The following is a 19732-nucleotide window of genomic DNA, read 5'->3' on the forward strand; positions in this document are numbered from 1 at the left end:
GCGAGTAGATTCTGAGAGGGACACATTCATTAGCTGGAGTTCTCCTTTTAGCTCATGGTTTGCATGGGCCAAATCCTCCAGGTTACTGATCAGCTGTCACCTCCTTCATCTTGAAAAGGTGATTTCTCACGGCAGCTAGGAGCACACACAGGGAACAAGTGGAGCAAATCCGCTTTCTTCTCGTTCTCCAAACCAGCAGACAGTTGGCAGGTATGTCCATCACTTGATATGGTCACATATGTTTATTATTAAAAAACTATTTCACATGGTGTTTAATGACAACATGAGACACGTGTATCTGTCTTTCTTGCCTGCAGTATGTGGTTTATAGACCTGGCAGGAAGTGAAAGGGCATCAGACACCAAAAAAACAAACAGACACAGTCGCATAGAAGGAGCTGAGATCAACCAAAGTCTCTTAGCAGTAAGCTAAGTAAGTGATATGTTAACACACACAAAGAGCTCAAATACAGAAACAAAGGTCATTGTATTTACCTTTTATTTGTTTAAAGCTCAAAGAATTGTAGGTGCAATGGGTCGAGTGCTGCTTAGGAGCACTCGGTGTTATCAACCAGTCTCAAATTAATAACACAACCAGTCTCATTAAAGTTATCTTTAATTATTATTTTAACCTACTAATATAGCAATAATGTATTACTTGAAGTATTACAAATATACTAAAATCAATAGTATCCAATAACAATTAAATATCTGAAGGATTTTGAGAGTTCTTGGCAAATTGGGTGGCTTCAATGAATAAAGTAACAACACAGACAAATACAGTTTACAAAAATAATCAAATTTATTTATACAACACTGTCAAGTTAATGACGGTGATTGAACTCATAAACAATGATCATTATAACAAAACAAGGCGTGTGTGTAGGGGTGTGTGTGTACTTATGTGCGTGTGTACACGAGCGGTCGTGTACGAGAGAGAAAGAGAGAGAGAGATGTTGCCTCTCAGCTACCAAGCAAGCGACTGAGCCCTTGAGGCGTGTTCACATACGCGACTGCGCAGTGGAAGAAGAACTGCGAGGTAGAAGGAACGGCAACAGGAAACACGTGAGGCGTGTATGCGCTCACGGAGGTGTGAATGGGTGTTGTGTACGCGCACCAAGATGCGCTCAGGTACAATGAAACAGTGCTTGTGATGTTATCAAAGTATATGGGGGAAGGGAGGCGTACCGCGTGGTCTACTCCAGACAAAGGACTTTGTCGGAGTTTTCCTGATCCCAATACTGATAACGTTACAAGTTAACACTGAAATACTGACGGTGTACAAGAGTATAAGACCGAGTCAGGAGGTTAGAAAAGAAGTGCATGCAACAGCCTAGCTATAAAAGCAGCACAGATTTCAGACAACAAAATTCAATATGCGTACTTAAACTGTCCCTAAGTTTAAATAGCACTTAACAATACTACAGATTAACTAACGTGCCCAAATGCCAGCCTTACTGTAGTGAACGTCTGCTCGTATTTAGAGGGTAGTGGAAAGTCCGTGCTTCTTGGGTCCTTGCCAGAGCTGGGGACGTCCGTCTGGTTCCACTGTGTCCAGAGAGTCCTCTTGGTTCCGAAAGTCCGTTTCAGGAGGAAAAGTCTCTGACTGTCGATGTGCCGGTTCACACGAATACCGTTAGAAGGAATCCTGTCGCTTCTAACTTTTCAATAACTGCTTTGGTCGCAGCGCTACGTTACTTGTGTAACTTAATTACCGGTTAACTCAGTTAAGAAAAAGACGCTACTAGTGCATTTATCACCGTGGGCAATGGTGTCTACAAAAGCGCGTTGGTTCTTAGTCTTCTGAGACGAGCAGGTTTTCTCTTTTCATCGAGGTCCTACGGAGTGAAAGTCCTGAACAGAGAGAACGATATTGGGCTGACCCCCCAATTTAAAGGTTGCGGAGGTTACTGATCGTGACATATGTGGATTTACCGGAAGCAGTGGAATTATGGGAGTTCGAGTCCTTGAAAGGACTGTTGTAGTACCTACACACTTTGGAGGTCTCTTAGTGTATGGGACGTAAGCTTGGCTCACCTGTATATAAACATTGTTGCATGTACCTGTGAAGGTGAAGTGATGGGACTCTCCTCCTCCATGAAGTGATTGAGTTTTGGTGGTAGAGTGTGATGCAGAGAGTCGGTGAGAGCACTGAGTCTGAACAACAGCTCATCAACCAGGCTTTCAAACTCTTCAAGGTAGTAAGTCTGATAAAAGTGTGAAAAGAACTTGTTTAACAATTGCTCTGATTCAGAAATGTCAGTAAAACGTGACTGCTGTAGTCAGTACTGTTCTCACCTTGCTCTCCACGTGGTCATCTGTCCATTCTGGCTCACGCTTTATAAGAAATCCAGAAAACTTCTGTTTGATGTAGCAGTACAGATCCGTAACCGTCAAGTCATTTCTCCTGCTCTGAGATCGTCTAGAATGTCTGACCAAGGACGACACCACAGCCATTACCTACAAGTCAAAGATTAAAACTCAAAAAACAGTTTTTCTCAAAATTACATCTAACCTTTTTTAATTTTTTTATTTTTTACCAGAGCTGTCCACACAACTTTGGAAGACAGGTAGAGAATTCCCCAGTAGAGGGCGTCACATCCAGAGATGAGGAGGTTTTTGACAGGTCTGAAACCTTTGTGGTGACAGAGCAGAGTCAGGATTGAGCGGAGGCTGGAGCTGAAAGCCCACGACTTCTGTATGAACAGAAGATTCCCAGAACAGGACAGGGCCATGAGTAGGGTCACACCTAAAACCTAGAGAGGAAATATATATAAATATACCATCTGTGGGGTCAACTTCCCATGTAACCACAGCCTCAATTTTTATATGAATCACAAAAACCAAATGTGAAATCCTGATTTTTTTTAAGAGAAAGGGGTTGATAAGAGGGTGAGGTTGAAAGATGAAAAATTGTCAATTATTTCTTTTAATTTTTTATTTTTTTTACCATGGGCCAGAACAATCTGGACAGTAAGTGGGTCGACATCACAGCAGACGAAGCAATGTTTCGATTCAGCCTCAAGATGGATGCACTCTTCAGGGTCAGAAGGAAAAGTATAAGACCACGCAAATTACGAATGTCCTGCAGAGACAAGGGGACACTGTTATCTCTCTTGTCTTTTGTAATTTTATATTTATATTTAATATAATTTATAATTCTCATATTTTGCCTCTTGTTCATGTTTTCAAATAGCTACTTTTACAGGGCTGTCAATTGATTTGATTTTTGTAAAGAGAGAAATCATGATTAATCACTTACCCTAATGATTATTCATGATTAATCAAGATAAATTGTCATCACTATATACACAAGAGCTTTTTTTCTGTACTGTACATATTAATCCATGAATGTCATTGACACATTCAGGTGACATTGTTGGTCTCATCGCTTCATTGATTCTCTCACTTGTTCCCAGGAGGCCAGTGAGCTGACACCCACGTGTGTCCTGTGTCTCTGCAGCTGCTCTGCAGCATCCATGACGAGGACAGAGCGACGGACATCAAACACATGGTAGACTAGAGTCACCGTCAGCAGAGTGACCTGTAACAGAGAGGCACACAACAACAGTGAGGTTCGTTTTTCACTAGGAGCTGCTCTATTCCTTAACGGCTGACTTTTTATGACTCTGGGTTTGTGTGTTTTGTTTCACAGCTGTGTTAGTTTAAGAGCTGCAGGTTATTTTACCCTCCCGGCTGGGGCAGGGTGTTCTTGTTTGCACTGTTTCCTGCTTGTGTGTGTGTATAGGATCGTGTGTGTGGCCTCATATCTGGTTGACTGACTTCGAGCCAGTTGCAGGGCGTCTTCCAGTATCCCATCAGCCCTTGTTGCCTTACACTGCACATTTGAAGACAGAGGTGCAGAAGTGAGAGGAGGAGGAAGAGAAGCTGTGGGGAAAGGGAGAAAGTTCATGCAGAGCTGGAGGAATGCTTGTTTTCACTGTGTTTGGAATTTATTTTTCCTTGGGAGTTATCATTTCAACAGCTTTGATGACTAAAAAAACCGATAAAAACAAATAAATAAATAAAGACAGATTTTACCTGACAAACCATGACCATATAGTCCCACATAACAGGAGTGTGATGAACCCGCGCTGACTGGACTTTAGAAGAGACTGACAGTTCACCAGCTGGGCCTTGCTGAGTCAGCAGGGTCACACTGGTGAACAGGTTGAATGCAGGGCTGAACAAGGTGAAATGGACCTTCAGGGCCACCGTCTGATTGTCCAAGCCACCACCTGACCTCAGGAGATTCAGTCTGGACTCAGCCTCAGACCTGATGATGATACTGGATTTTACTGTTGTGCTGCAGACCATGCTACATGAGATTTGGAGAAAAACTTTATTATCTGTATTTCTCACTTTGTGTGACCTAAACTGATTGCAGGTCCAGGCCCAGGTCCAGGGTTGCAGCCCAGGAGAGTACATGTGGGAGCAGCAGGTGGAGCCAGAACAGCAGAGTCTGTGTTTGACGATCTCCTGTTCCCTGTCGAGAAAGATTGAAGAGATTCTGATGGAAGCTTCAGTCTGAAGATCTGAAAAAGACACAGACACAGCACAGAGAAAATGGTGAGGTGAGCCTCCTTTCTCATGTATGAAGTAAATATTTTATTTTTATGATCTACTTATTGATGACTTCTGAATCTATGATAAGAAAAAGGTCGAGCGGACCAGTTTGTTTCTGGTCCACTCTCCTTCTGTCACCTGTTCCCGGAGTGAGATATTCCTCTTCGTCTCCCACAGGATTGGAAGTCCAGTCAGGATGTGAGTTCTCTGATGGTTGTAAAATGTAGTTTTTTTTGCATTGATTAAATAAAAAAAGATAACTTGAATTAAAAATAATGTACTCCTCTTTTCATGAACCACAACCATTTAAAACAGCTGTGTTTCCAATGTTGTACAGCTAGAGCAGGCATGGGCAAACTATGGCCTGGGGGCCGGATGCAGCCCATTCAGCTTTTAAATTTTAAACTTTTTCAAATTATATGATTAATTTACTGTATACCATCACTGTACTGCTGTCTTTTCCCTGCAGTACCCATATTTCCCCAACAGATGGTGTAGAAAATGATAAAAGCATTTTAGCAATTTAGCCTTTATGCAGGACTTTTACATGTCATTTATCTTAATTCACAAAAACACAATTTTAGGACAATTGAGGCCCAGGACAAACATGTCACCTTACCTCAGTTTTAGTGGATTCATTCTGGTACAGTACATTTAGCAGATGGTTCTGTGTCCACTTCCACCAGTCGCCATGGTTTCGTAGGAACACGGAGTCTTTATCGCCAATATTCCTGTTACAGTATAAGGTAAGGTATGATTTAAACTACATGAAGTGCAGGAAGTGCAAAACAAGGAAAAACAATGAGTGAGAAAAAGCTTGACCTGCTGATGTGTTCTCTAACAGACTGGTTCAGGAGCTGGTGGTCACTGTTGGAGCTGCTGTTTGTTACACAGAGCAACAGGAGGATCATACAAACACAGACGCACCAATCCCTGGGTGGAAGAAGACAAATCAACTGAGTTTCTGAATAAGAAGCATCAAATTATACAAAGTGTTTGACTTAATATAACCGAACCTGACCTGAGGGTGTTGGAAATCAGCCTCTCTCTTCTCGCCCTCTTACGGCGTCTTTTCAGTTCTGCCTGAACTGGGGGGCGCACAAGTTGCAAGTACCGAGCCCTTTGACGAGCAACAAGCAGCTGTTGAACAAACAATAAGAGACAGAATCTAGTAACCGACTAAAATAGGACTCTTAGAACCATACTTTCTTTTATGCTCTTTTTCTGTGTGCAAATGGCAGAAATTCCAATCTAGAAAATGGCATTGTTTTTGGGTTGAAGGTGTAGTTGTCAGGGGTGTACAGCCCCACTACTGCTCACTACCTACTGAGGGCACTGTGACATGTAAAAGTCCTGCATAAAGGCTAAAATGCTTTTATCATTTTCTACGCTATCTATTGGAGAAATGTGGGTATTGCTGGGACAAGGCAGAAGTATAATAATTTGAATTATAAAATTTGGAAAAGTTTGGCAGGCAGGATTAAAGAAGAAACAAAAAACAGGTTGATCTGACAACATCTCTTGCGATCACCTTTTCAAAGCATAAGTTTGTTTGAAATCTGAACAGGTTCTCTTGTGAATCGGCACCACCGAAGCTGCAGAACTGTAACTCAAAGTCTTCAATTTTGGGGAAAGAATGAAAATCCGCTCTGTGTCTGCACCAAAGCGAGACAGTCACTGCCACAGCAAGAATCTGAAAAATAAAATAATCTCGTCATGTTTGAGCACAATGCCTGTATTCATTTGAAATGCAACGTAAGTGACACCTCACCACTGCAGGGTGGATGAAGAAGATGCAAGAAACCAAGGAGAAAACCAGAGCCTGGGCCCAGAGCAGGAGTTGGCTGCTGTTGAATCTGACACAGAAACACACAGAGGTCACCGTAAACACTGAATGTTTTAATAATAATTCACGAAACACAACCTCCTGGTACGTCTCCCACCTCGTCCCCAGCACTGACGACAGAAGCAGGCAGAAGAATGACAACAGCAGACAGAGGACCCAAGCCAAACAGTGCCACCACAGAATCGATGTTCCATTTTTCTGCGACGTGAAGTCGCCGGCCACGTGATACACACACTCAGATGTTCCTTGCAGAGCTTCATTCTTCTGAATGACTTCATTAGCATCCTTGTCTCCCTGGTTCCCACAGACTGAGGTGGTTTCCTCTGGATCTTCTCTTCCCTTTAATGTTTCATCATCATTTCTCTGCTTCACTTCCTCGTTAGTCATCAACACACCTGATTGGTTCACAGATCCGCTCTCCACTTCTTTATACTGCCGACTTGGAGCAGACACTGATACCAAGTTGCCACCCTTCAACACACAGAAGCAACAAATTAAAAATTAGAAAAAACCTTGAGAAAAAATGAGAAAATATGAACACCTGACTGTCTTTCTGACCTGGTGTTTCCTTCTCCAGGCTTCTTGAATCCACAGTTGAAGACTGAACCAAGAGACATTAAAGATGCTGTCATTTACTGGATGGACACCTGTGAAGACATGAAGACAGACAACATGGGACCAAAGAAGAAAAGGTGAATAACAGATCTGTCCACAGTCAGATGATCATTTTAACGTACCACCCACCTATTATTATACAAACATTACATTTTTTTCCGTGTTTTTTTTATCAGCCTTTTATAAATACTACATCACAAAATTCATATTGATGTTTATCTTTAAATTTTCGGTTATTTTGGCTATTTTTTAGCTACAGGTTTGACTGGAAAATTGCTATAAAAGTCGTGCTGAACATTTTGCACTCAGGAACTGCAAACAAGCTCCATAATTTGCAAATTTTAAGGAAGACCGCAAATATTTTAACGGTGTCCCACTATCTTCCCCCATCGTCTAATCTGTGGCCCTAACATTAAGTTTAATTAGCTGCAGATGTTACTGCGAGATTCATACCATGAATCTGTTTTGATAGCAAGGACAGGATCTACCTGGTAATATTTTAAAGTATATGTTACCATGTATGTTATTATGTTGACAGAACGTTGAGGAGAAAATCCACCCCTCACCTCCACCCTGGTCTTTTTCTGTCCTCCTGTCGTCTCTTTGCTGCACTCTAGACCTGATCAGCTTGACCTCACGCAGGCGAAACAGAGCAGATATTGCTGTTGCTCCGGGCAACGCCGCTGCCACACTTAACAGTCCTGTTTCCACAGAGACTGCTGACAAATCCAGAATACCAAACTCCAATGGTAACTGTAGTCCAGGTATGAAAAAAAAGAAACATGTGTTGAACATACGTTCAACATGTCGTATCTCAATTGCGGCCTCTGTGTTAACAGTAAAATGACCTGTTCATTGGTTTGTGATACAATTACTGCGTTGACGCAGGCGTAGCTTAACAGCAGGAGCAGACACACACTGAGTCTCTGAGCATGTGAGAACTCGTTGGGGCAGGGGCAGCTGTACACAGACATCCAGATGTGGAAGTCAGCCAAGAGGTCAGATAATGTAGCACGTAGCATCTGCAAGCACACGGAGGAAGAAGATATGAGAGATCTGAGTGAAACTGCTTCATTTGTGGGTTTTTTAAAGTCTTCAGGTGTGATTCTACCTCAGAAAAGCTAATGCCATGAGTACAAACATGCAGCGTCCTCTGCACTCGCCCGTCACCTTCGTTTACAGCCAGCCAGCACTGTCCACGGAAAAACCAGGCACGGCCGCTCCTACCTCCCCCGGTCACCTAGATGTCAATTAGATAAAGTCGCAGTTAATTAGCAGTTCAAACACAGAGCACGTTTACAAACTCAGAAGCTGCGGCCTCTCCACCTCAGACACCTCCACCTTCTTCAGGTACCAGCTGGGAGAATGTCCAGAGTTGTCGTGCCAGATGTGAAGCCCCCAGACTGAGCCCAAACTCTCAGCTGTGCTGTGGAGTCAAACAAAAACACAATTGGACAAAGTAACGTTTAAATCACGATTTAATTGATGCCTCCACCAAGTGTTGTGCATCATTTTTCCAGGGTCACCTGAGTATAAACGTGTCTCGAGTGTTCCTCCTGAACAGAGGGCAGCTCGCAGCCTGGAGTTGTCTTATGTTTGAGACACCGTCGTCACCATGTAGCACGATGTAAACCTGACAAATGCATAGACACAGACTCTCAGTCACAACAGTACTGCACCGTACTGTTTTCATCGGTTTGGTTAAACCTGACCCAGTCTTTTTTGGCCAAAGACACAGTAGAAAAATATAAATAAATGAGAGTGATACTGAGAATGGATATTGAAGGGTTTTACTCATGATTAAGTGCGATGTGATAACAAGCAGCAACAGGATTTTCCTCATTCACACATGATAAGAACAGACATTAAGCGTTTAGATCAGGTAGCAGCCACCTAGCCACCTAGCGCCTGACCTTTGCACTCATGGAGGCAGCGGAGCAGAGACCAGTGTGGACAGTCACAGCATAAAAATACAGGTCAGATGGAGAGTTGTTGGAAAGATAATGGACTCTCTGATTCTTCTTGTTAGTGTCGTCGACTCTTCTACACACCAACAACCCGGGGATGTAGAGGCAAAGCACCACCACCAACAGCAGCAGCAGCACAGTTTGGTTGCAGGAGTCACTGATGTCATGGCGACAGAGAGGATGGAAGAACAGAACACAGAGAAAAATGTCTTCAGATTTGTTAGTTATTAATGAAGATGTTTGTAGACGGGGTGTCCAGTGTGGGGTCACCTTATGAACAGGTCCAGATCTTCTGAGTGGTGACTGGTCTGGATCTGGTTCTGAGTCACAGTCAGTGGCCTCAGCTGGTGGCAACTGAAATCAGCAGCAAAGACCAGGAGGTAAGAAATGATGACATTTTGCGTTTGATTTGATATAGGTATCTGTAGGTCACATGACCCAGGCGTGCATGTATTTATTATTATATTTATTTCACTTATTCTCATGTTTTTCCTCTGTGAAGGTTATGACCTCAATTATTACCTGCAGTTGACAGCTGAGGAGCCATCTTCCTGCTGTGTCTTGCAGCCTCCAGGTGTCCAGGCCCCCTGGTGGCTGTCCCAGGACAAACATTGGCTGCTGACCACTGAGAGGCTGTAGCTGATTGGTTCACTCATGTGTTTGGTTCTGGGTGATTTCTCAAAATCAGCATTCAGCAGCGCCAGGTAACCAACTCCTGCAGCTAAATATGAGTTTGGAGTGAGAAAATGTAATGAAAAGAATGTCATGCACAGTGTAGGATTTTTGTGTCGATCGGTACATTTTGCATGTCAAATTGAATGTACTATGTTTGGTAGAATTTAGAAATATCCAACCTGAACTGTAAATGCTGCCATTACTTACAAAGTATTTTCACATGTCATTTTTTGTAAATATACATTATAACACAGTAAACGTGTGAGTGATAGGAGACATGAGGTTTTTACCATTGAGGTAGGATGGAGGCAGAGTGATGCGACTGTTGATGCTCTCCCAGTTGTGAACCCTGTGCAGGTGGTGCATGCTGGGAGTCGGCATCTCAAACATCCTGTCAAAACGTGTTAGACTTGTCAACTTTCTGCTGATTTTCAGCTGATGTTTTTTTTTTCACAAAAAAAGAACCTTGGTTTTGACAAAGCTACCTGAACAGCATCTTGATGGGAAATGGATTTTTGAGTGGCGAAGTGAACACCACACTCAGCTGGATGGCACTCTGTAGGTTGTGCTGAGTGATGTTGAAGCTGTGATAGTTGATCTGGCTGTGAAGGAGGATGTAGCTGTGCATCAGGCTTTCCTGTAGCGGAGAAGTGATGACATGATGAAATTATTGCCAGTGTTGCAACGCAGGTTCTATGTTGAAGCTAAACTAAATTAAACTAAAAGTCCAGTCTGAGTTCAGTCTCTGAGGTTTCAGGTTAAAGAATGAGACACAGGAGAAAAACACATCAACCCATAAATTCAGGTCAGAATCTGAGTCACTGAAATAAATCCAGTTTCAAGAATGAGTCTGAATCTGAGTAAATATTTGAGCGTGAACGAGAATGTGCTAGTTCTTGGTGACTTGTTAAACCTAATGGACACACCTCATTTTTAAGATATTTAAATTTCAAACATTTTTGAAACTATAATGTTTTGACTTTGCTCCATTGGTATTTTTTTATACACAGAGAATAAGGTAAACATACATTTCGTGGTAGATGCTGCAGCTTGATGTCGATGGGCAGAGCCAGAGAAGGAACAGGAATCTTTCTTCTCCTTTTACACTCGTAAAGACTCAGGTCAACCACTGGTCCACTGAGCTGGAAACCACCAGAGGGCAGAAGATTTATTGTTTAAACCATTACAGACAGGGGAGATGTTGGTGTGTTCCTCACCTGTGTGGAGCACCGTGTGCAGGTGTAAGGGTTGTGTTTGAGCTCTGTCATCAGGCTGACGACACTTAGGTGAGGCCGGACAAACAGATGATGGAGGAGAGGAGCGGGCAGGTAGACAGTGGTGGAGCCACTGCTGACGACCGCAGAGGTTTGATTTAGTCGTACAACATATAAGGTCATGTGACCTGTGGTGACTGTGTGCTGCTGGACTTTGTTAAATAAAATGTACTTCTGCAAAAGCAAAGAAAGATTTTAAAATTAGAGTGGTTTGCGTCAGTTGAAGTGCTTCCATGACAAATATTCTCTGGTCTCACCAGCATCAGGTCTGCTGCAGTGTGAAGAACATCAACGACAGCCTGAGTCGTCTGCTCTGCTGACACAGATTCTTCCTGTTGTCTGGGGCGATCATTCGTGCTTGAAGCTGGTACGCAGCTGCGTGAAGACGAGACGTCGTTCCTGGTATTTTCAGCAGCCTGTGATTCCGAGACCTCTCCATTATTATCCATGTAGGGCTTTTCATTTGTGAGGTGTTGCTGTGTGACAGCAGCTTCCATGGTGTGTGAGAGAATAACAACCAGGCTGTTGATGGTCTGATGATCTAGACGAAAATGTGCTGACTCCAAAAACTGGTCTGAAATGACCTGGATGAGACTTGTCACATGTTTGACACTTGCTAAAGTGACCTAAAATAAATAAAATAAAATAAGTTAAATTATTATTTTAAAGTGTATGTACACCGAGAGCTTCTTCATACCTGGTGTGTAACCAGCAGAAGGTCTTGGAGGATATAGATGGTGTCTACCCATGATGCCTGTGGATTAAATTACAATGTTGATGATGACATTAAGATGAAAAAGTCATCGGTCAATCTATATGTCGATCTATACGTCTTCACCTGATGGCTGCTCCAGAGTTCACACAGTGTACAAATGAGAACACTGCGTATGTGTCTCTGTTCCAGTGCATTAGCCTGGGCGTCCAGACTGAGTCTGTTCAGGATGCTGCAGAGGAGACTGATGTAGTTACAGACCTCAGCACTGTTTCCCAGCTTCAACAGAGCTAGAAGGTTCCTCAGACCCACGTCTGACCTGGATGTCATGTAATTCACCACATGATTATTATTATTATTATTATTATTATTATTATTATTAACATTGATGACTCTTACAGTTCCAGGTCTGGATCAGCAGAAGGAGAAGAAGCATCTCTGATGAAGCTTGGTCGGACCTGGACGATGACTGGACAGGGTTTAGTGGATGTTGTGTGTGTGCTGCTTCTGATCGTAATGTAAATAATTACTAGTGTGGGGAAAAAACATATAGAAGGAGAGGATGTTGTAAATGCTCAGAAATAGTTGATTGACATTGGTTTCTGCGTTCCTGTTTTTCACCTTTGAAGTCATCAGCAGGGTCACCTGAAGGAAGGCTGAAGTAATACTGGAAGTCTCTTCCCTGGTACAAAACCCTGGCAGGTTTGTCTCCTACACTGAAGCTGTACTCGTATAATAAATCCTTTAAAACACACACACACACACACACACACACACACACACACAAAAAAAAAACACAAACACACTTTGCCATGAAACTGTCTTACATGTGACCACAGAGCTCAGGTGGTCTAAAACCAGCAGTTACCTGTTTCCCTGATGTACAGAAGATGCTGAAGTGAGTGTGTAACTCTGCCCCAGTGACCGGCAGCACCTGACACCTCACGCCCTGTGGAGCGGCTTTGGTTTCTAAGAACAGCTGAGTCCTGCCAACAAAATGATCCCGGGACTCTGAGAAACACAGGTAAAAAATTGAATTACACTCGTACCTTCAGGCATCACTGGGAAAACAAATGGTGGTCTAACCGAGGTGTAAGGATGTAATGATTGGGTTTTGTGGCGAGGCTAGAAAACACTTATTTCATTATATAAATTATATATATATATATATATTATTAGTATGGAACAATGCCTGGGGAAATAACAGATATATTGAAAATAAGAAACTTAAAAGTCAAGTAATCAAATGAAAACAGAGAGTCTGTCTCCTGCCTGCACAGTTATACATCATGCTTAACACATAGATGACTCAAACACATATGATAGTACAGGACAAATAATAATTAATAGACAAGTATTTTAATTTCTACTAGCTAGGTCAGGCATGGGCAAACTACGGAACGGGGGCTGGAAGCGGCCCGTTTGGCTTTTTAATCTCGCCCACTGAACTTGTCCAATTTATGTTATACATTTTTATTATCATTATACTTCTGCCTTTTCCCTGCAATGTCTGCATTTCCCCAATAGATAATAGCAGCAAAGGCTAAAAGCAGCAAAGGTTAGCATTTTAACCAAGTAATGATGCATGTCATTTGTCTTAGTTCATCCAAACACTCCATTTAACTGCTCTCAACCTGGACGGTTAAATTTACGGACCTGTTGTGGCCCGCAAGTTAAAAAGTTTGCCCACATCTGAGTTTGGTTGTCTGTCACATGACACAAAATGATTTTGATGTTTTACTTTTTGTCCACTGTTGAGTAAAAAAAGAAAAATCAATAAGAAACCGTTGTTACCAACAGCAGACTAGAGCTTCTCTTCTGGGCTCAAACCCAGGGCTGAAATAATATCTGACAAATTATCAATTTTATATTATAGCAATGCCTATAGCAATGGAGACAGGTAGGAAAGTGCTAGGTATGTCCTCTGGGCAGAGAAAGGAGGACAAAGAGACCTGGTGGTGGAATGAGGAGATCCAGGAGAGTGTGCAGAGGAAGAGATTAGCGAAGAAGAGATGGGACAGTGACAGAACAGAAGAGAACAGACTGGAGTACAAAGAGAGGACAAGGGAGGTGAAGAGGGAAGTGGCCAAGGCCAAACAAAAGGCATATGAGGAGTTGTATGAGAGTTTGGAAACAAAGGAAGGAGAAAAGGAGTTGTATAGATTGGCGAGACAGAGAAATCAAGCTGGGAAGGATGTGCAGCAGGTGAGGTTGATTAAGGACAGAGAGGGGAATGTGATCACAAGTGAGGAAAGTGTGCTGAGAAGATGGAAGGAATACTTTGAGGAGTTGTTAAATGAGGAAAATGAAAGGGAAAGTAGAAACGAGGAGCCAGAGACTAGTAGGAAGAAGGTAGATCAGGTTAGAAAGGATGAAGTTAGAAAAGCCCTGAAGAGGATGAAGAGTGGAAAGTCAGTTGGTCCTGATGACATACCAGTGGAAGTATGGAAGTGTTTAGGAGAAGTGGCAGTAAATTTCCTGACTGGTTTGTTTAACAGAATTTTAGAGACTGGCAAGATGCCTGATGAGTGGAGAAAAAGTGTTCTGGTGCCAATTCATAAGAAGGGTGATGCACAGAGTTGTAACAACTACAGAGGGATAAAGTTGATGAGCCATACAATGAAGATTTAGGAAAGAGTAGTTGAAGCTAGGTTGAGGCAGGAAGTGGAGATTTGTGAACAACAGTATGGTTTCATGCCTAGGAAGAGTACCACAGATGCAATATTTGCCTTGAGGATGTTGATGGAGAAGTACAGGGAAGGTCAGAAGGAGCTGCATTGTGTATTTGTAGATCTAGAAAAGGCATATGACAAAGTGCCAAGGGAGGAATTGTGGTTTTGTATGAGGAAGTCAGGAGTGGCAGAGAAGTATGTTAGTTTGGTGCAGGACATGTATGAGAATAGTACAACAGTAGTGAGGTGCGCTGTTGGGAGGACAGAAGACTTCAAAGTGGAGGTGGGACTACATCAAGGATCGGCCCTGAGCCCCTTCTTGTTTGCTGTGGTGATGGACAGATTGACAGATGAGGTCAGACAGGAGTCCCCATGGACTATGATGTTTGCAGATGACATTGTGATCTGTAGTGAGAGTAGGCAGCAGCTAGAAGAGAACCTAGAGAGGTGGAGGTTTGCACTAGAAAGAAGAGGAATGAAGGTCAGTCGCAGCAAGACAGAGTACATGTGTGTAAACGAAAGGCAGAACAGTGAAATAGTGAGGCTACAAGGAGCAGAGGTGGTGAAGGTGCAGGAGTTTAGGTACTTAGGATCAACTGTTCAGAGCAGCGGAGACTGTGGAAGAGAGGTGAAGAATAGAGTACAGGCAGGATGGAACAGCTGGAGAAAAGTGTCAGGAGTGATCTGTGACAGAAGAGTGTCAGCTAAGGTGAAGGGAAAGGTTTACAGGACAGTGGTGAGACCAGCCATGATGTATGGTTTAGAGACAGTAGCAATAGGCAGAAGACAGGAGGAGGAGCTGGAGGTGGCAGAGTTAAAGATGCTAAGATTCTCTTTAGGAGTGACAAGAATGGACAGGGTCAGGAATGAGGTCATTAGAGGGACAACACAGACAGGAAGGTTTGGAGAAAAAGCTAGAGAAGCCAGATTGAGATGGTTTGGACATGTGCAGAGGAGGGACAGTGGATACATTGGTAGAAGAATGTTAGAGATGGAGATACCAGGTAGGAGAAAGAGAGGAAGGCCAAAGAGGAGATATATGGATGCAGTGAGGGAGGACATGCAGAGAACAGGGAGAGATGGAAATCAATGATCTGCTGTGGCAACCCCTGAAAAAAAAGGGACAAAGCTGAAAGAAAAAGAAGAAGAAGCAATGCCTCTGTCAGTCAGTAATGTAGAGAAATCTTACTGGCAGTGACATCCAGCATGTATCTGCTGCTGGGCTTCAGACTGAAGGGTTTGACTCTGAGCACAGAGGAGAAAATTCCTGTATGGACAGGAAATACAGTAGACAAAGGTTACTGACAGTAAATATTGACACAGTGAGAGTGAAGGTAGATAAGTGTAATAAACCAAATACCTGTGTAAGTGTAGGACTCAAAGAGGGCTGTGTGCACCAGGTCCCTGGGTAAATCCAGCAGCGTTGGATGTAACGTCTGGTGAAAAGGTAGAGAGACAACCAGGTTACTGCCCTCACCTTTATGGGCTGTGGGGTCAAACACTGAGTCGTCTCCTGGACTGAAGCTTTCACCATCCACACCTGTGGATACACACCAGGTGCATTTAGAACATCTCTCACTGGTTTGAATAGAAGTAACCGACACAGATAAGTGTTCACTCTGTACCTGATGGTCTTCCTGCAGAGCTTCCAGGATCTCCTTCCTCTGCACTTGGAAAATAAGCATCATAGTCCACATCTGCAATAAATATTTTTCTCAGAAAAGATGGAGGGTGCAAGGGTAAAAGTGCTAAAATATCTAAAATGATTGTCTTTATTGACAGGATGGGCCTTTTATTTCTCTGTAAGACCGTTTCAGATTTTAAAATGTCAGTTAAGACTTAATGTTAGTATTAATGTTGTGCGATAGAAATACAGATAATAAATATGTTAGGTATAGGTAGCTATATAGCTAAATAAAAAGGCATTTAGTGAGTGGATAGGGTCAAATTATCACTGAATATAAAATTGAATATAAAATCTGTACATGACAGAGATGACGTGTTGGTTGGATTATAAAGTTTAGGGCACCGTTGAACCACCTTATGGTTGGTGGATGCTTTTTGTGCTGGCCAGGGATTGGTGGCTAAGAAAATTACATGTAATGTAAGATGGTAGATAGTAAACAATGGAAGTCATTTTTCAAAAATGTTCATGCTCACAACATAGTTAAAACAATAAGCAATGTCTCTAAAATACCTAAAATACAGGACAGTGGTTAGCAGAAGCGTTGTATTATCTGGTTACCACAACGACCACAGTGGATTATGGTAATGTTTACCTAGAGTTTGTGTAAATATGAGCGATAATATGCAAATTGAAGTGTTGTTGAACTGAAATTTAGTTGGTGGACGCTTCTTACATCAATAATGCCCAACATTATGGTTTCTGAATTTTTATTTTTTTATTGTTGTACGTGAGCCAAGTCAGTAAGCTCAAGTGTGCTCACCTAGTCCACTTGCCACTTCACCACTTCCCAGGTCAGGTAATGATAACACCCACTCAGCAGAGGAGAGAGAAGACATTGAAAATTCTCCAAAATCATCTACTTGACCAGCATGTTGTGGCAGCAGGTGTTCAGTGGACAGATGGTCCTCTGAATCAACCAGGCCTAGATGTTGTTCCCAGCCTCTAGATTCAGAGATGGCCCTGGTCTGCAGTGAAGAGACTTCATCAGGGAAAGTGAGGGAGTGATGTTGAGACTGGGTGGAGGTCCGTGACATCTGAGAAGTGGAGGAACCCTGTATGATTGTGGAAGGAACACCGAGATCTGCAGCGTAACAAAATGGCACTAAAACAAAAAACAGAAGACCAAAAGTGAGTTCCTTTTATAAAATTCATATTTATTGAAAAGATAATCATGACGATGCAGTTGTTGTACCTTCAGTGTCGCCTCTGGAGGAGGCATTGACCAGGAACAGACTCCACCTGTACTCGAGATGTTCTGGAGAAACACCACAGTCTTTACATGAGGTACTGATGGACAACATCTGATCCCAGTTCATCTGGTTTCCATCACAGGTATGGCAGTAAACTGACAGCTGCCTGGATAAAAAGATAGAAGATGTATTTGATCTTTGTATGTGCCAAAAAGATTTATTTTAGCAGCATTGCTAACCATACGATTAGGGCTTGTACTGTATGTAAAAAGACACGGTGTGTGTTTTTGACTCTCACCCCAGCAGATTCAACGTAGCAGTGATAAAAGTCTCTGATGAAGCAGAACGCTCGCCACTGTTTACAGTGAGCGTGAACTGGAACTGGTCAAAGTTGTCTTTCAGAACGTTGGCAGGGAATGTGAGCACAGCGGAAGAGGTAGAAATGTTGACGACGGGATCAAAGCAGGAAGCAGGGATGGAGCTGAGAGGTTTACATGTCCAGCTGTAGCTGTGAGGGAAAGAATCGGGGAAGACATAAACTATTTAATTGTTTAAAGTTTGTGTTCTATAAAGCACTAAATCAAATGTGTCAAACTCAAGACCTGGGGGCCAAATGTGGCCCGCCAAGTTGTTTTGTGTGGCCCGCAGGAGCTTTTAAAAAAACATACAGTGATACAGCAGCTCATTCTGGGTTGCATCCCATTACCAGGAAACTAGCACTGTCCTGGCTGAGGGCTGTGCCTCCTGTAGCTTAATGCTATTCAGAATGCTTTAAATATTTGACAAAGGCTGCAGTGAGAAGGGCGTTTAAAGTACATTTTTACCACAACCTCAAATATTTGCACTGCACTGTATATACATCAGTGTACTGTAGAGGGTTTCTACCTGAGTGGGTTGGAAGGAAAGTCCAGGTCATGTGATTCCTTCCCATCCAGTGATATTATGGCAGTTGTCTTTATGTTTATAAAAAGGTTGGTTCCTTGTCGTACAACAACCACAGGAGGACTTGGAATGACTTCAATTTTTATACTGTAGTTGTTGTCCGCGACGCTACCAATGACCTGGACCTGAGGAAAAATAACCAAAAAAAAAAAAAAGTCATGATTGAAGTAAATGACAATCACAGTGAAAAAGAGATAATGATTTATTCTGTACTATGACCAGATAGACAAAGGTTAACTAAATATTTCCTTGTGTTCTCTCAAGCTAAAAATGTTGATTTTGTCAATGGAGTTTGGTGCAGGAGCTCTTTAAACTTTATAATCTTATATATATATATATATATATATATATATATATATATAAATGAAAATTGACTGTGAATATTTTGACTTCTTTGACCGCAGCACTGAATATGTCACATTATAAAACAGTAACTTCTACACCAACAATTTCTTTAAAACCACAAGCAAAGAGTTATACAGATTTTTTTCTGCGTTTATTCCACAATCCAAACAGTCCAGATGAGTTTATCCGTCCCATTTATACAGACAGTGTCATGTGTTTAATCACTCACCCTGGCTATGGCAGTGTAGGTGTCATACTGTAATGAGTGGCTTGGCAGTATCAGAGTCTGTCTGTGAGCATCTGTCACAGGCAGATCTAAGGTCCGGCCTGTGGAGTCGGACAAGGTCCAGCTGTAGTTCAGACCTTCAGCTGAGTCGCAGTCAAGTTCTGTGTCAAAGGTCACTCCCACATGGACAACCTCACTCCTTCGAACCTAGATGTAGAGATGCTGATGAGTCCACTTTTTTCTTACACAGGTTCGGGACCAAGTAATACTCCTGAATGTGTCAGTACCTGTAGTTTGATGGGACCCATGTTTTTGACTGGTGGAGGTTGACAAGGTCGGTCCACCACGAAGATGTGACTGCTCAGAGAGGCAGAGCTGACCAGGTTGAACACAATCACTTTTACTGTCAACTCACCAGATCTGCAGACAGAAACATTCTGTTAAGAATACTGTTAAAAATATATACAGTATGTCACAAAAGTGAGTACACACCTCACATTTCTGCAGAGATTTCATTATAATGCTTAATTGAACAACACTGAAGAAACATCGCTTTGATACAATGAAAAGTAGTTTGTGTAAAGCTTATATAGCAGTGTAAATTTATTTTTCCCCTCAAAAAAAACTCAAAATATAGCCATTAGTAGCTGAACCCCTGGCAACAAAAGTGAGTACACCCTAAAGTGAAAGTTCCTGAAGTGTCAATATTTTGTGTGGCCACCATGATTTTGCAGAACCACCTTAATCCTCCCGGGCATGGATTTCACCAGAGCCTCACAGGTTGCCACTGGAATGCTCTTCCACTCCTCCATGACAACATGACATTCCCACCACCATGCTTGACTGTAGGCACGACACAAACATCTTTGTACTCCTCACCTGGTTGCTGCCACACATGCTTCACACCATCTGAGCCAAATAAATTAATCTTTGTCTCATCAGACCAGAGGATATTTTTCCAGTAAGCCATGGCCTTTGTTGACATATCCTCAGCAAACTTTTGGCGGGCTTTCTTG

The 19732-nt window shown here is 42.4% G+C and overlaps 1 protein-coding gene across 1 annotated transcript in view; it reads right to left on the reverse strand.

Annotated features, from left to right (window-relative positions):
- Positions 1 to 1943: 1943 nt before the first annotated feature.
- pkd1l1 (polycystin 1 like 1, transient receptor potential channel interacting) overlaps positions 1944 to 19732 on the reverse strand; it is a 20913-nt gene continuing 3124 nt past the window's right edge. Inside the window, exons 5-44 of the mRNA XM_025054683.1 lie at positions 19004 to 19136; positions 18720 to 18923; positions 18089 to 18270; positions 17502 to 17711; positions 17206 to 17369; positions 16774 to 17115; positions 15952 to 16023; positions 15687 to 15866; positions 15516 to 15593; positions 12523 to 12665; positions 12276 to 12396; positions 12054 to 12183; positions 11781 to 11973; positions 11640 to 11696; positions 11200 to 11568; positions 10886 to 11116; positions 10697 to 10810; positions 10154 to 10305; positions 9959 to 10059; positions 9516 to 9714; positions 9264 to 9347; positions 8940 to 9150; positions 8553 to 8659; positions 8353 to 8452; positions 8138 to 8266; positions 7875 to 8048; positions 7593 to 7779; positions 6970 to 7058; positions 6299 to 6882; positions 6097 to 6220; positions 5587 to 5705; positions 5388 to 5498; positions 5185 to 5296; positions 4041 to 4592; positions 3688 to 3887; positions 3409 to 3649; positions 2950 to 3084; positions 2540 to 2755; positions 2298 to 2459; positions 1944 to 2206 (exon numbers count right to left, since the gene is read on the reverse strand). Coding sequence (XP_024910451.1) covers positions 2033 to 2206; positions 2298 to 2459; positions 2540 to 2755; positions 2950 to 3084; positions 3409 to 3649; positions 3688 to 3887; positions 4041 to 4592; positions 5185 to 5296; positions 5388 to 5498; positions 5587 to 5705; positions 6097 to 6220; positions 6299 to 6882; positions 6970 to 7058; positions 7593 to 7779; positions 7875 to 8048; positions 8138 to 8266; positions 8353 to 8452; positions 8553 to 8659; positions 8940 to 9150; positions 9264 to 9347; positions 9516 to 9714; positions 9959 to 10059; positions 10154 to 10305; positions 10697 to 10810; positions 10886 to 11116; positions 11200 to 11568; positions 11640 to 11696; positions 11781 to 11973; positions 12054 to 12183; positions 12276 to 12396; positions 12523 to 12665; positions 15516 to 15593; positions 15687 to 15866; positions 15952 to 16023; positions 16774 to 17115; positions 17206 to 17369; positions 17502 to 17711; positions 18089 to 18270; positions 18720 to 18923; positions 19004 to 19136 — 7186 coding nt within the window. The 3' untranslated portion in view covers positions 1944 to 2032. The remainder of the gene's footprint in view (positions 2207 to 2297; positions 2460 to 2539; positions 2756 to 2949; positions 3085 to 3408; positions 3650 to 3687; positions 3888 to 4040; positions 4593 to 5184; positions 5297 to 5387; positions 5499 to 5586; positions 5706 to 6096; positions 6221 to 6298; positions 6883 to 6969; positions 7059 to 7592; positions 7780 to 7874; positions 8049 to 8137; positions 8267 to 8352; positions 8453 to 8552; positions 8660 to 8939; positions 9151 to 9263; positions 9348 to 9515; positions 9715 to 9958; positions 10060 to 10153; positions 10306 to 10696; positions 10811 to 10885; positions 11117 to 11199; positions 11569 to 11639; positions 11697 to 11780; positions 11974 to 12053; positions 12184 to 12275; positions 12397 to 12522; positions 12666 to 15515; positions 15594 to 15686; positions 15867 to 15951; positions 16024 to 16773; positions 17116 to 17205; positions 17370 to 17501; positions 17712 to 18088; positions 18271 to 18719; positions 18924 to 19003; positions 19137 to 19732) is intronic.

Source organism: Cynoglossus semilaevis, chromosome 3, assembly GCF_000523025.1.
Source record: "Cynoglossus semilaevis isolate Cse_v1.0 chromosome 3, Cse_v1.0, whole genome shotgun sequence".
NCBI classification, from domain to species: domain Eukaryota; kingdom Metazoa; phylum Chordata; class Actinopteri; order Pleuronectiformes; family Cynoglossidae; genus Cynoglossus; species Cynoglossus semilaevis.